Source organism: Peromyscus eremicus, chromosome 1 (genome assembly GCF_949786415.1).
Source record: "Peromyscus eremicus chromosome 1, PerEre_H2_v1, whole genome shotgun sequence".
Lineage (NCBI taxonomy): Eukaryota > Metazoa > Chordata > Mammalia > Rodentia > Cricetidae > Peromyscus > Peromyscus eremicus.
Genome location: NC_081416.1, coordinates 88,332,251 through 88,354,770, shown reverse-complemented (window position 1 = coordinate 88,354,770; position 22,520 = coordinate 88,332,251). Strand labels below are relative to the sequence as shown.

The window sequence follows — 22,520 nt, the reverse complement described above, 5'->3', positions numbered from 1 at the left end:
GCAAAGCTCTTCAGATGTGCTGGTGCCCCTCTTACCATTTTGTGTCTTATAGGATTAGTGAAGAGCATGGCTTCTGGGCCTCCCATTGCGGAGGATTAGGTTTTACACACAGTACCCACTCCAGCATTGCGATTTCCTTGAGACTTAAAAATTCCTTCAGCAGAACTAAGCCACAGGATGTCAGGCATCTCCAATTCCTTTTCAGTAGGCCATCTTTTGACAAATGCTTCAGTCAACCATTTAAACTTTTGACATCCCCCCCCCGCCCCATTTTTTAACTGTGTGAGTTCCATATTAAACCTTGAATCTCTACTCAATGGGTCCATATCAATAAACTCAGCCTGGTCCAATTTTATGTTCCTTCCTCCAGTATCCCATACCCTTTTAATCCATTCCCACACATATTCCCTGACTTCTGTGTGAATGAATTAGCGAACTCATTAAGCTCTTTAGTAGTGTAGTGCACCTCCTCATGAACTACACTTTCTATCTCTCTTCCAGGAGCCTGCTTAGCCTTAAGTCTGGTTATAGGTCTAGGGACAACTATTGGTGGGCTCTGACGGACATCAGTATATTATTATCTTGCCTGACATTTCCTTCAGAGAAAGTCACTGCTGGTTTAGCAGACAATGAAGAGCTAATTTCCCCAAAGGTGGAAAAGGCTACAGTTAAGGGGGTGAGAGGTGAGTACATCTTCTGCTGAGGTGGAGAGACTACTTCCTCAGGTGAGATTAAACCCTTGAGAATGGGAGGGCTCAGTTTTCAGCTTCAGTGGGATCCTCCCACACATCCCCATCCCAAGTTACAGGATCCCATTCTTTACCAATTAATGCCCTTACCTTAATCACCACACCCTCCAAGGCTGGAACTTGAATTTTCATGGTAATTCAGCCAACCTTATTATGAGGGCTTTGGTTTGCTTGAGCTCTGTAGCTGCTGGAGAGAAGATTCTCTTCCAAGGCACTCTTAGAAAACTTTATAGTGTTTATGCACATCTGGAGCCAGTCAATTTTATCACTGAGTTCATTGTTGTCCTTCCCTGTATTCTGAGATGCTTAGGATTTGGTTAATTTTATCCTGGAGTTCATTCTTTTCTATTGTTAATTTATCCGGGGATGCTAGGAGGAACCAACCAGCATCATTGTTTTCCTTATTTTCCTACAAACTGTCACAAGTTTTGTACAGAGTCACCAAATTCATTGTCTCTCACAATTGGTGAAACAGAATAATCAAATACATGTGTCTCCTTAAGTCTGGAAAATAGTTCACACTACAGATTTTCAGTACTCTCCAAACTTCTAAGAGAGGTCTCGGTGACTGTAGGTGTTGACGAGTTGGAAAGCCTATTCCAGATACTTTAAAAAGTCATCTTTATACTTCTGTTGCTCTAGAACCACTTAGTCCAGTTCTCAAGAGGAACATAACTGATAGAATAAATCTCTCTGTAAATAGAAAGGGGATTATTAAAATGGCTTACAGGCTTTGGTCCAGCTAGTCCAACAATGGCTGTCTACCAACAGAAGAACCAAGAATCCATTAGTTGTTAAGTCCATAAAGCTGAATGTCTCAGCTGGTCTTCTGTATAGGCCAGAATCCCGAAGAAGTAGGCTCTAATGCCAGTGAAGGAATGGATTTGCCAGTGAGAGTGAGAGCAGCAGGCAGAGAGAGCAAGCTTCCTTCTTCCGACATGTCCTTCATATAGGCTGCCAGCAGAAGGTGTGGCCCAGATTAAAGGTGGATCTTCCCACTTCAAAAGATCGGAATTAAAAGTGTATCTTCCCATTTCAAATGATTTAATTAAGAAAAAAATTCCTCAAAAGATATACCCAGCCACTTGAATTTCAGTTCTATTCTAGATATAGTTAGTTGACAACCAAGGATAGCCATCATACTAATATATATATAAAGCACATAGAAAAAGCTTGTTAAATAAAAAATAAATAAGGTATATATTACTCTTTTCCTTTTGCCCCAAGCCCAAGTTGTTGGGTTAAGTTATTGGGTCCTGATCAATTCTCCACAAGCAAGTCTCACAGAGTCTTTGTTTCTAGTACCCTCTCCCAGTAAACGTTTTATGAATGAATAACTAATCTGTAGTTATCTCATAGAAGCTATCACAAATACCCAGAGCCAGTAGTGAAACTGTTCTGGAGTGTGTTGGAACCTTCAGAAGGTGGAGCCTTGTTGGATGAAGTGAATCCCTGGGGGCCTTAAATTGTGATAGCCTGGCCCTACTCCCTATTTGTCCTTGATCTCTGACTATGACACAGTGTGACTGACCACTGCATACTCTTGCTACAATATCTTCCCCATGATGATAGACCACAGCCTTTAAACTCCGATTCCTTGTTCTGGTTTGTTCTTCTATTGCTATGATTAAACACCATGACTAAGAGCATCTCGGAGAGGAAAGGGTTAAACTCATCTATTGCTTCCAGGTTGCAATTCACCCTGGTGAGGAGAGAAATCTGGGCAGGAACTAAAGGTAGGAACCCAGAGGAATACTGTTTCTTGCTCCCTCTGACTTGCTCATTTAGATCTCTTATAAAACCCGAGACCACCTGCCAGGGGTGACACTACCCATGGTTGAGCCTTCCCACGTTAATCAAGAAAATACCACCACCACCACCACCACCACCACCACCTCACTTGCCTATAGGTCGATCTGATTGATGCCCGCCCCCCATTATGGTTCCTTCTTCCTGAGTGACACTAGTTTACATCAAGTGAACAAAAACCAAATCAGCATGCTGCACTAGTCTCTGAATCTATGTCTTTGTGACCCCTAAGCAGAGATTGTGACCTTACTGTTAGGTGGGATAGGGCCTTGAAAACATGTTTTCACTTTTCTTCTCTCCTGTGTACATTATCACGGGCTTTCAGAATATCTGCTAACTCCAGGATGTAGTTCTGAAGTCAGATAAAGGTTGGTAAGAGTCTACACAATGGCATGAGCATACCTCTGGACAGCGAGGCCATGATCAAGTTAACACTGGGAATCTTTGTGAAGTAAGATAATGCAGTAGCCTCAGCATGGACCATGCTGCCTCCACTGTGGTTCCATATTTATTCCTGGCTCTTTCCACAGTCACTCCCTCACTGGTAAGATGAAATAAATTTTGCTGAGTATACACTGGACCACCTCCATGGAAAACAGCCCTGAGATCACAGAGAAATTTTATAAAGTATTCCAAGAAATATCCAGTAAAAGAAAATTTACTGGAATCGGGGAAAAGGTTGGCAAACGCCGTCTGGAGACAAACCCAAGCTTCATTTGGCCATCTGTTATCTCTGTCTGAAGAGCTCAGTGAGGGAGCTCCCTCAGGGCCCCTCCCTCCACAACAGAATCAGAGCTGACATCAAGCATAATAATAGGGATTCTTTACTAAGCGTGAGCCAGGACTTTTAACAATAGCAGTAACAACGGCCACCACTACTGACTAGTTACTGAATGCAACACACTACAGTAGGACCTTCCAGGAATTGTCTGTACATGGTAATGAACAAGCCACCAAGGGTGCAGGTATATATGCTCAATGTCATTTCAATAATCTGTTATCTCCCAAGTCCATCAATTTCTGAGATCTCTCTCTGTTGGCCCTCTTCAACACTAGACAGCAAACCCACATCATAGCAAATTCTAACTTTACCCCAGCAGGCAAACACCCCAAGGAAAAAGAATATCAAATAAATAAACCCTTTAGACAGAAGAGGATCAAACGCTTAGGGAATTGGGAATAATGTTTCTGGAAATGTTCATACGGTTTTAAAAGTTTGGAAGTGATCGGTGAATTACTTAGGACTTCGATACCCCAAAGTCTGAAATGCCAGCACACCAAGAAATTTAATTTAGGTTTCTTTAACATGCTCTCTCCTGATAAGCGAGCATTCAGTATATAAATGGGATGCAACATAACTGCCAAATTGCAACACAGAATGGAGAAAATTTGTCATTTTGAAATGCTAAGGGAATTCTTACTAACAGCTTTCTCATCTTGTAAAACTATTATTTTTCTGAACCATAATATGATTTATAAGCCTCAGCTGAATTTTACACTTTTGATGGGAATAGTCTCAAAGGAAAAAAAACAGACATTTTCTCAGAATATAGAATTCTCTTAGGAGCTGACCAAATGAGGAATAAAGTGGGACAATTTCTACAACTAAGTGGACCAAAGTCTTGGTCTCTGTGAACACATTTGTGCGTGAATATTTTTCTACCTCACCAATTGTGGCTCCTTTGGACTTTTCCTTACGCTAAATAATTTCCAGGGTGACACCAACTACCCAAATACACTGTCCTAGGCCCAGTGCCTGCCCCCCGGGCCCCCCCCCCGTGCACTCAGATCACCTCAGACCTCTGACATGTTAAAGGTCTCTGTGTCCAACACTCACCAGACAGATCACCTCACACCCTGTAGACTCTTATCTTCTCTATAGCTCTGTTTCTCTTGCTTGGATCCTAATATTGAAACTATAGCAAAATTCATAGTGATATTTATTCCAATCCTCAAGAAGCTTATAATCCAGCCCAGGAATCAAAGAAAGAGCAGTTACATCATGGGTTAGTAAGTGCGGTGTGTGCAGTATCCCAAGACCTCTGGCTGTCATAGGAAAGATAGTCAGGGAATCAACCTGAAAGAAGGAGTGTCTTGGTTGGGTATGAGTTGGATAACTGGTTTTGTGTGTGTGTGTGTGTGTGTGTGTGTGTGTGTGTGTGTGTGTAGATCCCTGTGCAGGCCAGAAGAGTGCATCAGATTCCCTGGGGTAGGACTTACAGGTGTTGTGAGCTGCCTGACGTGGGTCTGAGATCTGAACTTGGGTTATCTGGAAGTGTAGCAAGTACTCTTAGCTGTTAAGACAGTGCTCCATTCCTATGTTTGGTTTTGGTTTTTTAAGATAAAGATTTTTTTTTTAAGGGAATGAAATACCTTACGTTTTATAGAGTCTCAAGGGGTGAAGAACCTGGACAGCTTATAGGAAATACACACCTTCCACTTGTAGTCTGTATAAACTTTTGCAATCGTATTCTTCTAAAGTTAGGAGTAAGTGATGTTTATGATCATGCTGTGAAATAATAGATTTTACCATTGTTGTCTTATTCACGGAAAATTGAAAAGCACTCAGGGCATTCCTCACAGGTGCTTGCAAAGTTGACTGTGGGTGAGGTATTTAGCTAAGATGGAATAACATCAAAATTCTGGAACCTGGGGAGCTTGGCATGCAATGGTGACAAATTAAGCCAAGGGTGTTTCAAGGGAATAGTAAAAAGCTTGCAGTACCATGTTAGTATATTATCCTGGTGTAGTTTGTAAAATGTCCCCTTCAAGCTGATATGGTTGAACCCCCAGCTAGTGGTGCTGTATCGGAAGGTTGTGGAACATTTTGGAGGTGAACTTTGCTTCAGGATGTGGGTCTTTGGAGGGTATCCTTGAGCTTTGTAGCCTTGCCTTGCTTCCTGACCCACCTCTGCCAACAGTCCACTAAGATGCAAGCATGTGCCTGCACCATGCTTCTGCCTAGACAGAGCCCTGAATCCCTATGCCTTACTGCCGTGATGAACTGTGTTCCCTCCAACTGTGAGCTGCATAGGCCACTCTTCCTCTGTGTTGTTCCTTGTCAGGTATTTAGCCCAAGTGATGAGAAAAGAAGCTGTCTCAGTTAGGGTTTCTATTGCTGTGATAAAACACCATGACCAAAAGCAACTTGGGGAGGAAAGGGTTTATTTCGTCCTACAGCTCATAGTTCATCATGAAAGGGAGTCAGAGCAGGAACTTGAAGGCAGGAACTGACACAGAGGCCATGGAGGAGTACTACTTACTGGCTTGCTCCTCATGGCTTTCTCAGTCTGTTCTTATGCACCCAGGACCACCAGCCTGGGGTGAGCTGGGTTCCCCCACATCAATCACCAATCAAGAAAATGCCCCACAAAGCTTTTCCCATAGGCCAGTCTGGTAGAAACATTTTCTCAGTTGAGGTTCCCTCTTCCAAAATGACTCTACTTGTGTCAAGTTGACATAAAACTAACCAGCGGACAAACTAATATCCCTATTGTCCATCCATTTTCAAACATTTATTGGAAGAGAACTTTATGGAAATAAAGCTTGATTTGCCTGGGACTTTTGTACCATGTGACTCACACCAATCTATTGTCACTCATTGGCCTAAGTGGTCTTTAGAAAGAACAGATCTGGTTACCTCAGTCCTGGAGCATGCCCCTCAAAGACATTTATTAAACTTGGAGTACAAGGCCATCTCTTAGCAGGCCCTGGCTGACGTAGTGATGGGCTTGCTTACCTCCCCACTTACCTCACGTCATCTCCTTGACTTTCTATGCACGTATCTTCCAGCAAGCCCATGTCCCCCATACCTCAGGGATTTTATAAACAATGCCCTTTCCTTTTCTTCTCTCCTTTAATTGCCTGGTTAGTTGCCTTCTTTCCCAGTCTCAGCTGAGCTGTTCTTTCTCAGGGAAGCATTTTCCAGCTTGGTCAGGCTTCCCTACTGCACTCTGTGGATGTTTCCATGGTAGCACTCAGTCACCGTTAGCCTCGATCATTAGCTGTGGATTTGGTTGTTTCATGCTTCCCCCTCCTGTGATATGAACTTTGAGAAGGAGTTAAGTGGCCCCATCTCTGTTGTTCATAATAATAGCCCTGGTGCCCTCCTCAATGCCAGCCACTAAGCAATCCCTCTGGCAATAACTTGTGGAAAATGTGCCCATAAATACTCCAAGAAGTCTAAGGGGAGGAAGTTTCTGTGGTTGACATGAGGAGGAAGCCCTCTACTGAACCAGAACTGTGGCATTTCCTAGGAGGTCTAGTCTTTGCCCTCCTGCAGGGGTACCCCAGGCACAAGAGGATGCCCTCAGAGTGCTGCTGGTGGTGGCAGAGTGTTCTGATGAACAAAAGACTTCATTCTTTGGCTTTGAGGTAGGGAGGACTATTACTCTTTTGGCCTGAGGGGACTTTCCCTCTTAATGGTCAAGAGAATGGATAAAATGATCAAAGTCATTTTGTGTAAACAGGAAGCATATTTCATTTACTTATTTCAACATCTTGTCTCTCTTGGATGGGATAAGACTGTAAAAGACATCTGTAAAGCTGGTCAGAACTGTATTCTTTTGTGCAAGACTGGATGTAGCATAGACATTTCTTTGGAAAGTCATCTTGGCCTTTGCCCAGACCATTGGGGAAATCGTCTCTACTCAGTACAGATCCCTGTGGAGACTGTGGGCCAGTTCCTAGGTCTGGGATCATGGGAGTCAAACAGTTATTCCGTGTGGTCAGCTGTAATGGAGTCAAGGGATGCCTTTATCTGTTAAATAGGGTGAATCGAAGTGAAAATTACCTTTTGATTGAGTAGCATTGCTGAAGGAAATCAATAGAAATGGCTGGAGATTTATCGGCACCAGCTCAATTTTAAATGTTGTAGACTCTTAAATTGCTGGAACACTGGGTTTCAGGATTCAACCTTTTCAAGGCCAATGGAAAATAAACAAGAGAGTGAGTTAAAAGAGAAACAGCATGTCTGCTCTATCCCAGAGGGAAGAGAAAATACGTGCTGACCAAAGCTAAATCATTTGCAACCTCAAAATATGTGTTCTAAATTCTCAGAGCCCACATTTGACGTGTTTAAGAGAGAAAGACCACAGCTGACGTTGTCTTTGTTCAGAGTGTAGGAGATGGTTTTGTCTAGACTTTCAGGAATGATATAGAATGACATTTTTAGAACACATCAAAAAATATTTTTAAATTCCTCTTCCTTTCAGGAAAAGGGTTTGACATGCTTCTAGAATCTGGATGTGGTGGATCTATAAACGGCCTCCACCATTTAAGAGGAAGAGGAAGGGAAAAGGAGCCATTGAGAAAAGACGCTGAAAATGCCATTGGTTCAGGTTCTGACCTCAGCAGTGCCATCGATAAAAACTCAGTGTCCAATGTTGAGGGGGTGGTTTCTAGGCACCGGCTAGGCCGTTGACGTACGTTTTCTGACAATTCTCGGGGTGACACTCATGGTGTATGTGCTGCTTGCCTGTTGATGGATGAAGAACAGAAGAACAGAGAGCAGGGGGAGTAACACCCAGAGTCACTAAGTGTGGGTGGCCGAGCAGGGACTGGGTTTGACTGTCCCTCCAAACCTGCCCCTCTCACCACTCTGTTGATATCTTCTTCCCCCAAAGGGCCAGCATCGTGCAGAAACGCATTATTTACTTTCAAGACGAGGGCTCTCTGACCAAGAAGCTATGTGAACAAGGTAAGAGCATGCGGGCGGGCGGGGAGGGCAGGTGAGTGAGGGGGCCTCTTTCAGTTTAAGCCTGGCTACAGGAATTCAGGCAACGGAGCTTTCTGAGTTCCCCTGGGCTCTGCTTCCTCACGTAGCTCTGATTTTTAATCTGGCTGTGTGCTATGGATAATTGGATCTGCCTTAAGCTCTAATTACTCAGCTTGATTCCCTGGGTAGGAGATAATGTACCTTATATTGGTGCTGTCTTCTTATTTTTGTGAAACAGTGATTATTCTGAAGAGGTTCCTTGGAATAATTCACAGGACTTAATTAAGGAATGCACAGTTGTGTACCTTTAAAAACCCTACGGTGGCTCTTGGGATAATCGCCCCTTAGAACTTGTATGAAATCTGAGTAACATGGGAGATTTTCTCCAAAAGAAACCAGTAGAAGATAGGAGTGTCAGGGGTGGGAGGGTAGGGAACACTAACCTTGTGATTTTTCCCGTGATCAAGTCTCTGGTCCTCAGATTGCAAGTTCATAAACCCCCTCTCCTTGGATTGAATCATTCTAATAAATGTCTTTATGCTGGTGCTAGGGATCAAATCCAGTGCCTTGTACATGCTAGATAAGCACATGACTATGAGCTACACCCCTGCCCAGGCCTGGAGCATCCTAATGAATAGACTGTTGTGGGAGGTTAGAGAAGGAGCCTGGGTTCAGATCAGGCCTGGGCTTAGGCCTGCTTCTATTGCCCCCTCCAACCATGTGACTTAGTAATATACAATAGGGCTGCTAGATTGCTCAGTGGGTAGAGCTCTTACCACGCTACTGTGAGGGCTTGAGAGCCCCAGAATCCACATAAAGGCGGACATGGTGCTTCAAGTCTGCAATGCCAGCGTTCATCAGTAACATACAAGATGGAAGCGGGAGGGAGGGGAAATTCCAAGGTGCTCCCAGGACAGCTGGCCAGAAATCTACAGATGAAAATAAGAGATCCCGTTTCCAAACAAGGGGAAAGGCAAGGACAACTGCTGGTGTCATCCTCTGCCTTCCACCTAAGGGCTGCAGCCTGCCTGCATTCACAAACACCAACCCAGGCATGCACACACATTAACCACACGAGACTGAATGTGCATGCATGAGTGTGTGTGTGTGTGTGTGTGTGTGTGTGTGTGTGTGTTGTGTGTGTGTGTATGTTTATGCATGGTACTTATTGCTGTCTGTATTCAAAAGTTTGTTAATCTGCTGTTAAAAATAAGGCCTTTAACATCTAAACCAGTTTAGAAGTTATTAGGTAACTCAATGAAAACAGAAAATGCTCTATAATTATACAGCTTAGCTATCTCACTTCTATTCATTTGTGCAGAATTTTTATTTGCCTTTTCAGCAATTAGTCTTTTCAGAAGGAATAATCCTCTCCAACTATAGAAAGTCATAAAGTACTAAGAAAGGTTAGAGAGAGTTCTCCTGGGGAAATAATAATTATTGCTAATAAATTTGAGTGTTTGCTACATGACGGGCACTATTCTAAACACTGTCTACTCATTGATTACGTAATCTATACAATAGCTCTGTATGGTAAAGGCTATTGGATCAACTCTGTTGTAGCTGAGGAGCCTGAGGCAGAGACAGTTCACTTACAGCCGGCAGTGGAGGGCAGGAGTTGACACCAGGAGCCCATGCTCTGAACCACTGCCCGCTGTCAATGTTGCATCCTCACACGGTCAGTGCTTCGCAGGCCTGTCTATGGCAGAGCAATGCACAGCCTCTTATTTAAAAAAAGAAAAAAGAAAAAGAAAGAAAGCTAGAATCAAAATGCTAAGTGGACATGTGTAGAGAGAGTTAGATGCTTGGCGTCAGGGTGGGAATTCTAGACACTCTAGCCAAGAAGACTCTTGCTAACTTCTTGGTGAGCACCACTCCATGTGGGATGAGGTCTTCCCTCTAAGCCATTTAGTAGACAAATGGTTCAGTTGGCTTTTCTCCAAACAAGGAGCATTTTCTCTCTTTTTAGATTCTTGGTTCCTAAATGACAACCATACTCCCCACCCTGCCCTTATGAAATTATACCCAGTTCCCATGAGCTAGACTCCAGGATGTTCTGCCTCACACATAGGCTGGGTCTTGATCTTCCCCTGTAGGTAACTAGGCTCAGCCATTGTGGTATGGTTCTGTTAGATGGACTGTCAGAGGCCAGCCTTATTTCCAGGATCTGAAAGTTCTTAGGAGATACTTCACAGACACTCCCAGGTACTGATAGGCATCCTTCCTGGAGCCTCGGTACTGATCTTAGGAAGCCTTGTCTAAGCTGTCTGTGTGTGTGTGTGCTAAAATTTAGTGGGTTCAGTGATGATGAAATAGCATGGCATAGCTCTGGTTGTTTCTCTCAGGCTGCACTCCTAGGAAAATGACTAATCACGCCATCTATACAAAAACTCTTTGCGACTTGATGGACTGAAAAGGCCCAGCAAGTCCTCATGCTGTTGGCTTTTGTGTGCTTATAAATGATCCCTGGAAATAGCAGAGCCATGAAAAAATTAACATCAAAGTGATCACATTAAGAAAACCATTTAAATATAGGCAGAGCAAAGGGATTTTTAAATGTATTCAATCACTCAGCAAACTCCAGCTTTTCATCAAAGTCTGTATGTTCCCTGCTTCCTTGTTGAATCAAATCAAATCTGTTAAGGAAAGAAATAGTGGAACTTGGAGCTATCATTTATTGCCCCAAATTACAACCATTCATCCATAGGTGATGAAATATAGCCACAAGGATAAAAAGCAGTGAACGCTAGTGTGTGTGTGTGTGTGTGTGTGTGTGTATGCACATTTGTATCCATAAATATGGACATGTATTCCAGGCTAGGTGGCTCGTGAGATTCCAGGGAATTTCCTTGTCTTTCCTTCCCATCTCTATTAAGAGTGCAATGACAGGCGTTTGTGCTACACACCTGACTATTTTACACAGGTCCTAGGGATTTGAACACTGGTCCTCATGCTTGCATGGCAAGCACCTTTACCCACTGATCCATCTCTCCAGCCTGTGATTTTTAAAAGCAACATAATGTAAAATTGCTTTCAATTAAAAAGTAGAGAAATACAACCTATTCCAGAAGATGGTCTGAGATAGACATATGGTCACACACTTGGACACCGTGTCACAAACAGAAGGGGAATGACAGAGGATGATGGGAGATGGGAAAACTAGAGAATAGAGGAGAATATAAGCAGAGGACAGAAGATGAGAGAGGGAGAAAGAAGAGGAAGAGGAAGCCAAGGAGCTAGCTGGGTCGGTGAAGCATTTGCTTTGCAAGCGTGAGAACCCCATGCAATCTCCCAACCCCAAGAGCCACCTAGAAAGCTGGATGCGATGGGTTCCACTTGTCGGCCCAGCTCTGGAGAATCCAGACAGACGGCTCATGCAGCTCACTTTGCAGCCAGCCTGCCCGGCCTGTTTTGCAAGTTACAGGCTGGTTAGAGGCCCTGTCTCAAAAACCAGGTGGACTGGGGCTAGAGAAGTGGCCCAGCAGTTAAGAGCAGATACTGCCCTTGCAGAGAACCCAGCATCCATGTTGGATATCTCAGAACCACCTGTAACTATAGTTCCAGGGGATCCATCACCCCCTTCTGACCTCCAGGGGCACCTGCACTCACATGCAAAAACCTATATATGGACACACATGTATATGTATAATTCTTAAATTAAAATCTTAAAAAAAGCAAGATGTAGGCCACTGAGGAATGACAGCTAAGGTTGTCCTCTGGCCTTCACACACGTGACCATCTACACTGGCACCTGCACACACACCACACCTGCTCACACATACACGAAAACATGCATGTACATATACATATACACAAACAAAAAGAGAAGGAAAAGGGGATGCTGGGGGAAAGAAGACCTAAGAATATCAGAAGAGAATTTCAAAAGCCAACAAATTCAGGATAGAAAGGAGGAGGAATATCAGGTGTGATGGGGTGGTCATGTGATGGTATGGTACACTCAAAACTTGGGAATGTGAGGCAGAAGGATTGTGAATTCAAGTCCAGCCTGGGCTACACAGTGAAAATCAGTTTTAAAAACTAAATCAGGTACTGGGTATGTTCAGTGATACAGCAGTGGCCTAGCACAAGAGCTTGGATTTGATCCCCAGTACTGCACAAAATAAATGAAATAAAGCTGGTTGTGGTGGCACACACCTTTAATCTCAGCATTCAGGAGATAGAGGCAGACAGATCTCTGTGAGTTCAAGACGATCCTGATCTAAATGGTAAATTCTAGGCCAGCCAGGGATACATAGTGAGACCCTGTCTCAAAAGACCTTGTTGTGTGTGTGTGTGTGTGTGTGTGTGTTCGTGCGCGCGCGCGCGTGCACACGCGCCCGCACAAGCATGTATATATGCATGCATGTAAGTATAATACATGGGAAGAAAGGGAAACTGAGGCCATACTCCAGGGCTGAGTTTACCTGGCTTGACAGCCCAGCACTGTAACATGGGAGTATGTTAGTGTTGGCCATCACTGCCCTTTGAAAGCCTACTTTATTAGCAAAAGGCCCGTCCTTGGTAGGAAACAGTTCCCCTTTCTAAGCCTAGAAATTTAATTTTTAAATGGAAGCTTATGTTTCCAGAGGTCTGTTATAAATTCATTTCTGTAAAGCCTTAGCAGTATCTTTAACTTTTTTATCTAAATCTAAAAGCCCTCTTGATAAGTAAAGCTCCCAATTGGTCTTATTTGGGGTCTTCTGGAGATCGTGGCTGCCTCATTTAACAGCACCTGGTAGTTACAATCGAAATCCCAGCATGTGTCTCTCAGTTCTGAATCCCCTTTTCAAAGCTAATTTAGATGTATTTTGCAATGCCGCCCATCATTGTGGGACTGCCAAAGGACCAGATCTTCTGGTTCAAGCTACCTCTCCTACAATGTACTAGATGGGGTTTGTCCTTACTACCCAAGTGGCTCACACAGGAGTCAAGTCCGGGTTTTATATGTATGTGTTAGCGGGCAGCTTGTTCCTAGACTTCAACAGACAGCACGCTAGCCTCTGCCCATGATTCACTCTTCGGGTGGCCGCAGCCTTTTCCTTTGAGCCTCTTCAGAAATCTCTGGAATCTGTAGGGAGAGGATTTTTTTAAATGTACTTCATTTGGAAAAAAAAAAACAAAACAGAAACAAATGTTTTTTTAAAACTAGGTATCATTTATGCAGACTACCCTGAGTGGGTCTTTCCTGAGTGATTGAATTGAGAGTGAGGTCATAGGCTCTGAACCAAAAAAGATGTGGGTCCCACTTCTGCATGAATGGCTCATTCATCCTGTAAGCTTGATCAAATCACCCAGCCTGCTTCTTGCTTTTGATGATCTGTAAAACAGGGATGTCATCATTACTTTTCTGTTACTGTAATAAAATGCCCTGGTAAAACCAACAGGAAGAACAGAGGCTTTATTTTGGCCGGCAGTTCGGGGGGGGGGGGGTGCAACCTACTATAGCGAGGAAGAGACAGTGGAGGGCAGCAGAAGGCTGGCTTGTCACGTTGCATCTACAAAGAGTGTGCAGGAAATGAGGTTGGGCAATATAGCCTCAAAGCCCTCCCCCCATGACCACCTAATTCCTGTAGCAAGGTTCTACCTTCTAAAGGTTCCACAATCTTCCCAAACAGTGTCACCAACTGGGGACCAAGTATTCAAACCCAGGAGCCTCTGGAGGATACTTCACATTCAAACCTCAAGGGATAACCAAAGTATTTCTTACAGCATATATAGAAAGGGCTCAGCACGCACAAGGGACTCGGTACTTTGCTGATATCATAACAATGTCTCATACTTTGTCTCCATCCCCAAGCTCACGTCTGACCATCATTGGTTTTGCATGTTCAAACCTGGTGAGCTCAGCAAATTCTGAAAGAGATTGGAAAATGCTGTTTCTGACATGCAAAATGGCTTTCATCCCCTTGGTTTCTGCTCTTTGTACAATATTTAAGAAAAAAATGTCCAACTTGCAAAAAAGGAAGATTGGTGTTACCACAGCTGGGAGAACTACAGAAAAAGTCGTCGCAGCAAGTGCCATCTGTGGGCATTGTCCCCTCTCCCAGGCAGCCGAGCAGACTAGGAGCACTAAGGCACTTAGGGCCATGGGCTTAACAATCAGAAATGCTGAATTTATTCATATAATCTCTCTTCCCTACTTATCAGCTACTCACAGCTAAAAATGGGGATGGAGAGGGAATCTTAAGTTGTTCCTGGCTGCTTCTACACTCAGAAGTAAACTTGAACTTGGGAACACATTTGCAACACTCCCCACCTCCACTTCCCAGTACAGTCTTTGAAAGCATGATAAGAGACATAATTGCATAAGACTCCTTCTTCTTAATTTCCAACAATTCTTTAAGCCTCTACTGGCTCTTGCTTTTCTCCTTCAAAACCACCCCTGCCTCTGCTCTGGTCCAGCATTTGGGCCGTGAAAAGTACTTCTTAGGGAAAAGAGATACATATTCCTCTTCAAATCCTGTAAGAGACGCTTCTGTGATGGGATGGGGAGGAAGGCAGAATACAGAAAGAACAGCTTGGTGAGGGCTGGAGAGGCAGCTCCATGTTAGTTAGAAATGCTTGCTCCTCTTGCAGGTGACCCAGGTTTGCTTCCCAACATTTGCGTCAGGTGTTTCACGACACCTGTAACTTGAGCTCCAGGATATCTGATACTCTCTTCTGGTCTTCTTGGGCACGTGCACACACAGGGCGCTCACACCACACACACACACACACACACACACACACACACACACACACACACACACACACACACCACATCTTTAAAATGAAAAGAACAACTGAGTAAAAGTCAGCATTGGTTTCCCCAAACCTCCCCATCCTGAAGATTCTAGACTCTTGGTCCCATAGAACACCTGAGATTATGAGAGCAAGAACTTTGAATTTTTGTATTTGCAGACTGCATATTCATAGTTGATAAATATAAAATCCATAGCAAGCCAAGTGCTGAGTCTTAGAAACGAGTACAACTGCGCTTTATACAGGGATCAAGGATAAGACAAGCTGCTGCAAGGCTGCCTTTTACGAGGCCCCCAACTGCTTTCTAACTTGATTTCCCATTTCAGATCCCACACTTGACGGAGTGACGGACAGACCAATCTTAGACTGCTGTGCCTGTGGAACTGCCAAGTACAGGCTCACATTTTATGGGAACTGGTCTGAGAAGACTCATCCAAAGGATTACCCTCGTGAGTACAGCTGCTGCTTTATGGGTCAGGGAAAGCACATTGTTAATGTCCTGTCTGATCACAGGATCCGTAGGCTGAGCTGTGTTGGCCTGCTCATTATTGGCCACTGATTTGTGAAACTTACACCCCAAGAAAGTAAATTCATAGACACGTACAGACATAATCCTGGTATGCTTTTAGAGTTTTCGTGTAGCACTGTTCTAAGAGTTTTATTTGTGGTTCTTAAAACAGTTCCTGAAGTCAAGTTACTTTATCTTCAAGCCAAGTATTTTGTAGCCTCCTAAAACAGCAGAACCCATGTTATAAAACAGACGATTTGTTAGAGATGGCTGGCAAAGGAATTCTCTTGTCTCCGTAGACAGTGTGACAATTACTCAGTATCCTTAACCCTAGGAAGGTGTCAGGTCATCAATCAATACACCATTTCTCTACTGGTTCCAGATGTCACCTTCTAATGCCGCCTGACACCAGGCTCAGAGCAGCCAAAACCAATCTGTGAGAGTTGTCAGGAGGCCCCAAACTTGCTATGTGGGGACTAGATGCTAAAATAGGACAGTTCAACTCTTTTTAGTCAGACCTTCGTCTCGACACATTTGAAATGAGCCAGGCACTGTGCTGAGCCTTAGAGATATGATAGTCAGCAAGAGAAAAGATGCAGTGCACGTCCCATACCTTTTAGGGACTGTGAGGAGATAGACATTAGTCAGACAATCACATGAAATTTGTAGCTGTGAATAGTGGGCTGGTTCCACATTATTAAGCATGTTTACTGATGGCGCATCCTTGCGTTGGAAAATAACCTGTGGCTGTGGGTGGCAATGGACGTGTTGTGTCTGGGCTTGGCCTGTTTGGTTCTTAGGTATGTGCTTCACGCTGAAGTTACCACAGCTGGAAGGAACTGCAGACATGGGAGAGATTAAAAAGAGGGAAAGGGCACATGGCAGTAAACACTGGGTAGATCAGAACCTCCCTGGTGCCCAAGCAGCCCACCCAATGGGGACTCCAACATTCTTAGCTAGATTAGGAGGTTTATAATTTAGTTTAACCCACATAAAGTTGAAGTTTGGAATCTTCAGAGCCCCTGGCTAAGTCATTCCTCAGTCTCTAGGATTCAGCCAGCTGGGTAGGAGACCTGTGTGAATAAACTTAGCCTCTCTGCCTGGCAGCGAGCACCTAGAAGCAGAATGCTGCTGGGGGGGGGGGGATCCCTACAGTGTCCCCACTAATGGAAGAGAGAAAATGGTAGGGCCATTACTCATCTTTTGTGATCCTAAGGAGTTTTTCTCATTTCTATCTGGCCACCATTGTCTCCCAGAATTTAGGTGGTAGGGCAAGGGTACAAAATCATTGTTTCTGGGCCTCTGGGGCAAACCACACACAGACCTACAGAGAATTGCTGTGGTATTGAGAGCTTAATAAATACAGCAGATGTGTGTTCCTGATTCCCAGAATTGTTCTGTTGTCGGGCATTACATTACAGAGCCAGGCTCTGCCCTGATTTTTCTGTTGGAAAAATTCATCATCAAATGCAGAATAGCATTTACCACATTGCATTGGGGTTATTCCCTTGGGAAGTTTCTTCCCCACAAGACTGGGACTTCTTCTGGGATAAAAGCCGTGACCTGTTTCATCTTTGAGTCTTTGTCCCTGTACGTGCCTGGTACCTTCCTGAGAATTAGGTGGTGACTATGGGACACACTTGCTACCATCAGGGAGGCAGGTATCCAGCTGACACTGAATCACAATGGCCAGGACTGAGCAGGGAGCATGGACCAGACCTTCTTTGGAGGGCAAAGGGTGAACTTGGGGACTTGAAGGACTGGAGCCCCTGGGAAGGACACAGGCAATGTCAGTGATGGCTTCTGTGATCTAGGCCACAGGGATATTTCTGTCTTGATAATCAGCCCTGTTGTCAGCCCAGAGAAGCTTGTTGACAACAAGCTGTCAAGAGCCAAGTCCCTTGTATCTTTTTAATTAGTCATCCAAAATGTCATTTTTCATGCAGGGATTTGGGGACAGTGGCTCTTGGCCTCTTCAGTCTTTGCATCCTTTTAACATGTTTAAGAATCACAGCAAGCATTGTTATGCTTTTGTTAAATCTCTCTCAGCGTTTACCTTAGAAGCAATGAAAACTGGGAATTTTTTTAAATTATTAATTTTCAAGTAACATAGAGTGGTAATAAACATATTGCATGTTTAATGAATTTATCACATGACAAAAAAGCATAGTATTATATTTAGTTAAAATTATTGTCCAAAAAAATTGTGAAAAGGGTGTCATTATTCTACATTTTGGCCAATCTCTTTAGTGTCTGTATGGATTAGGAGTAAGCACATGGACCGTCATTCACCTTTGTTTCTGCATTCAACCTATTGTGATACATTTTTGATAGAAGTACATGAAGAAAATTCTAGACCACATCCATGTGTAACTAGGAAAAAGGAAGAGCATTTAGGAGGATTAGAGAGATGTCTCCGTGGTTAAGGGCACTTGCTCTTCTCAGCAAGGCTCTGGGTTTGATTCCATGCACCCACAAGGCGTGGCAATGTGTAACTCAAGTTCCAGGGGATCTGATGACTTCTGCTGGCCTCTGCTGGTACCTGCACACATGTGATACACAGATGAGCAAGCATGTACATACACACACATTAAAATAATTTTTAAAGTGTTTTAATAATCTTTCCAGATACTTACAGATAATCTTTGCTACTACACCACAAACTACTTCAAAATCTACAAAAAGTAGAGTTTTGTTAAGTCCAGCTACAATGAGGAATATGAAATTGTGCCAATGGGTTTGTATTCTGTGACTAAAAACTACTGCTTACCTTCCACTTCAGGTGGATCTTTTACAAATCCCTGATTATGCAGCCCTGATGCTGACCATTTGGAAAATAGCAGCTTATTGAGAATCACAGATCATCCAAATGCCAAGACTTCATATTATCAAAATCACTTCCATTCCCAGGAGGACAGAACCCATCAGGGAAGTATTGGAAAACTGGGAAACTATCAAGTTCACAGTAACAGTTACAAGTTTTCCAAGATTCTGATTTTTGCTTGAAAACTCAAATTTTATTATTGGCAACAGATACTGTCAGTTGTTTTCCTTGAAGTGACAGACTCGCTTCACTTTTTGAGAAAAATGTCTGCCAAATTCCCAAGTCTGAATAACCGTAATTTGCCTGTCATTAGTTCTTTCAAGTGATGTTTTATGGATGTACAAAGTGGCTAGTCTGACTTGCACCTAAAAGAAGCATTAAGTGCATTTACTGAGGGCAGTCAGAGCACTCCCATCTCTAGAGCAGAACTGCTTAGCATTTTATATTGCTTTTTACATTCCCCAATGAGTCTCTCTGAATAATAAGGTGTGTATTCATTAGTAGAAACTTCAAGTGACTCACTTTTCTGTTACATGAAGGACATGAGTCTTTTGTTGTCTACTGTGAACATGTGGCCCTGAAAAAGACATCAGCTACTAATATAGGCCAAGACTGTTGCCTTGGCCCATCTTCAAAACCAGTGTGAACATACTACAGCAAACAAATAATATCTTCAATTTGTTATTAAATAGCTTTAATCTCTTGGATTCCCTGAAATGATCTCAGGGTTCTCAGGAGTGTGTGGGTCACACTCTGATAACCTCTGCAATGGGGTAAGTTGGGTGTTCAACTCTTGGGTGTCTTTGAGTAACTTACCTTTGAGAATCACAGTAGATGGTACATGGGAGACTGAACTGTACCATGCATCTTAAGCCACCATGCACCTTCAGCCACCATGTACCTTCATCCACCATGTACCTGAACCACCATGCACCTTCAGCCACCATGTACCTTCATCCACCATGTACCTGAACCACCATGCACCTTCAGCCACCATGTACCTTCATCCACCATGTACCTGAACCACCATGCACCTTCATCCACCATGTACCTGAACCACCATGCACCTTCAGCTACCATGTAACTGAATCACCATGCACCTTCAGCCACCATGCACCTTCAGCCACCATGCACCTTCAGCCACCATGTACCTTCAGCCACCATGTACCTGAACCACCATGCACCTTCATCCACCATGCACCTAAGCCACCATGCACCTAAGCAACCATGCACCTTCAGCCACCATGCACCTTCATCCACCATGCACCTTCATTCACCATGTACCTGAACCACCATGCACCTTCAGCCACCATGCACCTTCAGCCACCATGTACCTGAACCACCATGCACCTTCAGCCATAGTGAACCATATCTGCAGATGTCTCTTCTCAACCATTGTACAAAATGTTTTTGTTCCAAATGCTGCTTCTGGGGTTCTCTCCATGGGAGAAGGCTGCATTTCTCTCTCTGGGGGGAGCTAGGTATGATGAAACAGATATGGAGGCAGGAGAATGGATCAAATAGCTTCTGGCATTCCTCCTCTCTGGCAGTGTCCACATCTCTGCTGGACATCTGGAAATTGTGGAATTCTTTCAAAACATTCCCAATCAAGAAGCTTTTGAAATACATTTGAAGGCTGGACCATGTAAATTTTACCTTTTAATTCTGTAAGTGAAAAGGCCTTGACACACAAAAAAGTAGCATTACAAGCTCAGCTAGCCAGAGAATATCTGAATCAAAATCAAAGCTCAGACCAGCTAATTATCGTTTTCCTTCCCTTGGGGTCTGTCATGAAGCAATCAATAGTCAGAGAATGTCTGAACCAAAACCAAAGCTTAGATCCAAATGATTTTCTTTTGTCTTCACTTGGGGGCTGTCATGAGACAATCATTCCTGCCCTCTGCAGTCAAATTAAACATCTAATATACAACATATCTTCTAATGTGAAGTCAATTGATACTAGATTCTATACCATCCTATCTGCTGTTCTTCACACAGCCAGACTTAGAAGCCAGAGAGAGCATGTCTGGGTTTGTTGAGCTTGAATAGCGTTGCTGACAACCAGGACAAGCACCATGGTATCTGTCCTAGGCATTGCCAGACTGCAACTCCCAACTGTGGGAACCATGGGAGGCAGTGCTTCCCAGGAACAAGGTGACCAGGCCCATAAGGATGTCTTGAGGGCTGGACGTGTGCCCAGTCTGCACAGAGATGGGAGCTTCCTACCAGATGCTAAGTATCTTTAATCACTAGCTCTCATGGAGATCCTGGGTTCTTGACAAATGCTTCCATCCTGTAGACAGCCTGCCATCTCCCCTGGGCCAGCCATGATGCATAACTTCCTCCCCTTTGGACATGACATCAGTTAATACTGTTTGACAAATCAATATTGAAGAATATTTTCCCTAAATCAGTTTTTAATTTGATGACACATTGGCTAAAATATTAATACAGCCACTTAGAAATATATTCTATATATTTGAAGTTAATTTTATAGTGACATCCAGCCATCTTCTCCATTGGGCCACTTGCTCAAGAAAATTATGTCCAATCCCATTAAAAAAAAAAAAACTACCAAACTAGTATCAACTTGATGACTCTTAATATTTTTATCTTTTATTCATCTAGTTATGAACAAAGTTTCTACATCATGCCTAACTCACTGAATCCTAGTTTCATGATTAATTTTCTCTCACAGCTATAAGGCCCAACCTTGTCTTATTTCAGATAAGTCATCTAATTTTTCTTTTATTGGCCACTAACGTAATGTCAGGTCTTCAGCAAAGCAAGAAAGCACTGGAATTAAAAACTGTGCGCATAAATAATTTAATAATAGTCCACCAATACCACTTTCAACTCTTCACATATCCATGCAAGAGCAAGTCATTTCTGGGTTTTGTATCTCCTTTTCATCTGGTGCTAGCCTCAAATCAACTACTTGCTACCTACCCGTGTCTACTAGAAATTGATAGTTGGCAAATACAGAGATCTACAGCCAAACATTAGGCAGAGCTTGGGGAACTCTGAGGAAGAGGGGGAGGAAGGATTGTAGGAGTCAGATGGGTCAAGGACACCAGGAGAACACAGCCCACAGAATCACTCATAGGGACTCACAGATACTGAAGGGCAATCATGGAGCCTGCATGGGTCTATGCTAGGTCCTCTACAGATATGTTGTGGTTGTGAGCTTGGTGTTTTGTGGGACTCCTAACAGTGGGAGTTGGGGGTATCTCTGACTCTTTCACCTGATCTTGGGACCCTTTTCATCCTACTGGGTTGCCTCATCCAACCTTGATATGAGGGTTTGTGCCTGGTCTTATTGTATCTTGTTATACCATGCTGGATTAATATCCCTGGGAGGCTTGATCTTTTCTGAAGGGGAATGAAGGAGAGGTGGATTGGGGGAGGGTTAGGTTGTGGGGAAAGGGAACTGGGAGGAGTAGAGAAAGGAGAGGCTGGGATTGGGATGTATTGTGTGAGGGAAAAATAAAGAAAAAGAAAAAGAAGTAAAGAAATTGATAGCTGGAAAAAGTCAACCACAGGCCGGGCAGTGGCGCATGTCTTTAATCTCAGCACTCGTGAGGCAGAGGAAGGTAGATCTCCATAAGTTCAAGGCCAGCCTGGTCTACAAAGCAAGTTCTAGGACAGCCAGGACTACTGTTACACACACACACACACACACACACACACACACACACACACACACACAGAGTCACCCAAATACTTCGTACTTTTCCCATAAATTCTTCATCAGTTGTTGGTATAAATGAGTTCTTTTGTGTCTAGTTTTAGAATTTTACTTCTTTCCTTAACAACCACCCATTTTGCACAGGTTTCCTTATCAGACAACCCTGATAGAGGGGAAGATCTTTCTCCTTTATTTCCTGACTAATCTGGATTGCTTTTATCTAATAAGCTTTGTTAGCTCCTTAAAGAATAGCATTGTTATCTCTCTTCTAATTTGCATACATCTGCTTTATGCATCCTATTATCTTCTATTTCTTTTGGATGGCCCCTTTGTTCTGTTGGTAAATTTCCATATTGTTTACTTTATGTGCTGACTTCCCTCTTTTTTTGTATTTTTTGTTTTTATTAATAATTAATGCACCTGAGGCTGTGAATTTCCTTTTAGTTGGTCTCTGAGCTCTTCCCAGAGGTCTTACTAGAGACCCC

General features: G+C 43.4%; 1 protein-coding gene across 1 annotated transcript in view; it reads left to right on the top strand.

Annotated features, from left to right (window-relative positions):
* Nucleotides 1-22,520, top strand: part of Spon1 (spondin 1) — a 293,513-nt gene that overhangs the window by 114,933 nt on the left and 156,060 nt on the right. Inside the window, exons 4-5 of the mRNA XM_059268545.1 lie at nucleotides 8,183-8,256; nucleotides 15,342-15,464. Coding sequence (XP_059124528.1) covers nucleotides 8,183-8,256; nucleotides 15,342-15,464 — 197 coding nt within the window. The remainder of the gene's footprint in view (nucleotides 1-8,182; nucleotides 8,257-15,341; nucleotides 15,465-22,520) is intronic.